The sequence below is a fragment of the Chiloscyllium plagiosum genome, chromosome 39 (assembly GCF_004010195.1).
Source record: "Chiloscyllium plagiosum isolate BGI_BamShark_2017 chromosome 39, ASM401019v2, whole genome shotgun sequence".
Lineage (NCBI taxonomy): Eukaryota > Metazoa > Chordata > Chondrichthyes > Orectolobiformes > Hemiscylliidae > Chiloscyllium > Chiloscyllium plagiosum.
The window spans coordinates 10,649,251-10,653,345 of record NC_057748.1 but is presented as its reverse complement, the minus strand read 5'-3'; the positions used below and the strand labels follow the sequence as shown (position 1 = coordinate 10,653,345).

Sequence of the window (4,095 nt, the reverse complement as noted above, 5' to 3'; positions counted from 1 at the left end):
CACAACCTCAGATACAATAGTGAAGTTTTAGAATATGTTTTAGTGTCATTTTCAGGTAGATATACTTACAGAATTTGCACTTGTGCAGGAGGTTAAAGGTCAATCGGCAATTCTATCACCGACCAGTTGTCAATTCTAATTGGCTGCTGGATCCAATTCCCATCCTGCGCTGATTGGACATGACCAACTGATTAACAAGAGTGATTGGCTATCACTGATTATGTCATTTCCTGCTTAATAAAAATAAGGGTCTGCACCTTGGGTATAAATAAAAATTCAAAGGTAGTACTGTTTTAGGTATTGTTGGTGTTTGTCCTAAGTTTATGATTGGGCTTTGAATTGGTTTGAGGAGGAAAGTAGCACTGTATTTATCAAAAAAAAAATGGCTTCCCAGGTTTGTCAAAACTATCACCAGGATTGTGAAGCTGCTGTTAACAAGCAGATTAACCTGGAGCTCACTGCCTCCTATCTCTATCAGTCTTTGGTAAGTGTTGTCTCAGTGGGGATTAATATTAAAGCTATTGTGTGAATTAAACTGTTTTCCTTGTTTCTAACTAATTGGATACTCTTGACTTTTGTTGCTTTTACTGAAAGAGTCAAGATAAATGTTATTGCAACAATGAGATATGACTGTGATGTAAAACAACTAATTATCCCAGTGGGCCTTCAGGTGATGTATGGTGGGTGAAGCCTTCTTGGGGTTACTTTACAATCTTATTGGGTTGTGACTGATAGTTACTGTCACTTTTTTTCCCCCCTCCCTTCCGCTGTGCCCCCACCTCAAGGATTGTGAAAACTGAATACTTTTAGGGTGGCATGGTGGTTCAGTGGTTAGCACTGCTACCTCACTGTCAGGGCCCTGGATTTAATTCTACCCTTGGACAAATGTGCAAACTCCACACAGACTCTCCTCTCTTACTTTCTGCCCACAGTCCAAAGATGTGCTGGTTAGGTAGATTGGGTAGTCTAGCATATCATAGTTCTAGTGATGTGCAGGATAGGTGTGCTTGCCATGTAAAATGCAGGTTATGTACATAAGGTAGTGGTGTGGATCTGGCTGGGATGCTCTTTAGGAGGGTTGGTGTTGACTTGATGGGCTAAATGATATTCCACACTGGAATTCTCTATCTCCTTTAGGTAGAAGTTGGGCCAACCATATTGTGGGCATAGATGTACCAATGGCTAATTATCCTTTTTGGCTACTTTCAAATCTCTTGCTAGCATTGATTTTTTTTGTGGTGATCCAAAACAAACATACTAACTTTGAGACTGCAATAGGGATTATGGCTGTGTTTATCAATGATATTTGGCTTGAGTAGAAATATTTAAGTGAATGCTAGTCATAGCCTGGCCTTAAGTAGTCCTCAATTGAGACCTACTTATTCTGCTTTCACTCATCAGGAGGTGTCCATGGTAAGGCAGCCATTGTGGTCCATCCCTTTTCCTGGAGGAGGGGTTGATCCTCAGTGTGAGGGCTTGGTGTTGCTGGGATGTGCAGATTTTGACCCAATGACAGTGAAGAAATGGAAAATGCCAGCCTGGTTTGAAATAAAAGGGCCCCTTTTTTTTTCCAGGTGGTGTGGCCATGTCCTTCTAAGTGGTAGGATTTATAGGTTTTAAAAGATATTTGCTAAAGTAACCTTGGTCAGTGAGAGGGGAAACTGTAGTGCCTTGCAGCAACTTCATGGTTACTTTTTTCACTTAAATGGCAGAACAGGCTTGAATGGTCTACTCCTTACCCTTTGTTCTATTATCAGTTTTAGGATGGCACGGTGGCTGTGGTTAGCACTGCTGTCTCTGTGCCAGGGACCCAGGTTTGATTCCAGCCTCAGGCAACAATGTGCAAATTCTACATAGACATTGTGTCTGCGTGCTCCAGTTTCCTTCCACAATACAAAAATGTGCAGGTCAAGTGAATTGGCTATGGCAAATTGCCCTTTGTGTTAGGTATATTAGTCAGGGGTAAATATAGTGTCGGGGAATAAGTCTGGGTGGGTTATTCTTCAGGGGGTCAGTGTGGACTTGTTGGGCCAAATGGCCTGTTTCCACATTGTAGGTAATCTAATTATCTCTCCTTCTATTCAGAAATATACTGGTGACTGGATATTATCCCTCTGGTTAATGTTGAATGGAGTAAATTGCATGTAATTACCAGTGATTTTCCTTTTCATCCTACTGAACCTTCACTCTGTGGAAAAAGCTGAGCATCAAATGTCCTGCATGCTTAACTGAAAACACTGGGTTCTCGACTATTTTTAATGTACTGGAAGTCTAACTTTTTTTTAGACTGGACTAGTCCTGTACTTGGACCTAGAATTGGGCCCACTGTGTTAATGGGATGTAAATGGTTCTCTTTCAGATGTCGTACTTTGACCGGGATGATGTTGCCCTGCACCATTTCTCCCAGTTCTTCAAAGCTCAGTCCCAGGAGAAGCAGGAACATGCGGAGAAGCTGCTGAAATTCCAGAATCAGCGTGGAGGCAGAGTCCTCCTCCAGGATGTGAAGGTGGGAATTGGGGTGGCAAAATTGTTTCACTCGTGATGTGGCTTCAAGTCAGTGACAGGGTTTTCACTTCCTGAAGAGGTGGGGTGAGTGGGAAATGGAAATATTTCATTGGCTGGGTTTCACCTGTCATTCTGTCGTCATATACAGACTAAGCTCTGGTTCTCTTCTGATAGAAATAATGCATTAATCCCTCAGCCATGTACCTATGTCATTGGCTTCAGTTAAAATTCCTCATTGTACATTTGATCTAAGGCTTGAGGTCTGGTGGTGTGGCTGGGCTCATGGGGGTTTTAAAGTGATTCTGTATGAAGTACTGTCACAAGATCAAAGTGTGCTCCTTTGTTAATCTTGTCCATTATGTGGACATGACATTGATTACTTTCTCCACATAGTGGAGGGCCCACTCTTCTTAACAAAGGGAGCTGTGTGCAATGCAAAACAGGTTTTGTCCTGAAGCCTAACTGTCCTTTGTTTCCATGTTTCAGAAGCCAGAGAGGGATGAGTGGGGTAACGGTCTGCAGGCAATGCAGGTTGCCCTGGATCTGGAGAAGAATGTGAACCAGAGTTTGCTGGATCTACACCAACTCGCCACTACCCAGACTGACCCTCATGTAAGCTTCATGTCCTCTTTCCCCACCCCCAAACAGCTTTCATCTGCTGAATTTGCATGTGGTGGATGAAGTGGTCATGTCCTCCTAGGAGCAAGGAGTTATCCCATTGGTCAACTGGTGAATGAAGGACTTTTTAAAAAACAAGCTGTCTATAGAATTGTGCTGTGCACATTTGGTCCTTTCCAATTGTGATAGTTGTTTTTCCAGTTCTAGTCAGTGAAGTTTCTATGAATGTCAGACTTTACTCTTTTTAACATAATTTCTCATTAGCTGCAATTTGGGACATAGAATCTGAGTTTTGAAGTAAACTGTTTTGTTTATGGGGTAGAATCACTTCCTGAAAGTGGCTTCACTACAAGAGTATACATGTTTTTTAAAAAAAAAGTAATGAAACTACCCCATTTTCTGACTCCTTTGTAACATCTGACACTCTTTACCTTCCTTCCAGCTGTGTGACTTCCTGGAGACTCACTATTTGGATGAGGAGGTTGAGATCATCAAGCGACTTGGGGACTACATCACCAACCTGAAGCGTTTGGGAGCTCCTGAGAATGGGCTGGGAGAATACCTGTTTGACAGGCTCTCGCTGGAGGACAGCAGTTAGTGGGGCATGGGGTGTATTATCTCTTGTAAACTTTGTCTACTTGTTTCCAATGCCACCTGGACGATGTCCTTTTGGTCAAACTTGTAATAAAGAATTAAATTGTTCTGCCTCACTAATTGAACTTTAAATCTTTCATTGTTCAGATCTCTGGTACCACTGTTTTTATCTGACAGCTATTGGAGTCTGGCTTTTTCTTGAGGGGCTATCTATTATGTCAACATGTGTCTATCTTTAATGTCCCTGTTCTTAAAAAGGACATGCAACTGCAGTCTAAGGTTGGCTGCTGTTTAAGGCAGTTGAACTAAATCAGCACTTCAACTATATCTGCAGCATTGGAAATCTAGATGGTTTCATTTTACCAATGGTTCCTAACT

General features: G+C 42.0%; 1 protein-coding gene across 1 annotated transcript; it reads left to right on the top strand.

Moving 5' to 3' along the window:
• The first annotated feature begins 292 nt into the window (after positions 1-292).
• LOC122542223 (ferritin, middle subunit-like) lies at positions 293-3,852 on the top strand. Its single transcript, XM_043679735.1, has 4 exons — positions 293-484; positions 2,360-2,506; positions 2,992-3,117; positions 3,566-3,852. The coding sequence occupies exons 1-4, from the start codon at positions 383-385 to the stop codon at positions 3,719-3,721; spliced, it is 531 nt and encodes a 176-aa protein (XP_043535670.1). The 5' UTR covers positions 293-382; the 3' UTR covers positions 3,722-3,852.
• The last annotated feature ends 243 nt before the right edge of the window (positions 3,853-4,095 follow it).

What these genes read in the sequence shown, in the direction of transcription:
- LOC122542223 (XM_043679735.1), top strand. Translation starts at nt 383, where the DNA reads ATGGCTTCCCAGGTTTGTCAAAACTATCACCAGGATTGTGAAGCTGCT. An exon ending in CCTATCTCTATCAGTCTTTG is followed by an intron (nt 485 to 2,359) that starts GTAAGTGTTGTC and finishes GTTCTCTTTCAG; the next exon opens with ATGTCGTACTTTGACCGGGA. An exon ending in CTACCCAGACTGACCCTCAT is followed by an intron (nt 3,118 to 3,565) that starts GTAAGCTTCATG and finishes CCTTCCTTCCAG; the next exon opens with CTGTGTGACTTCCTGGAGAC.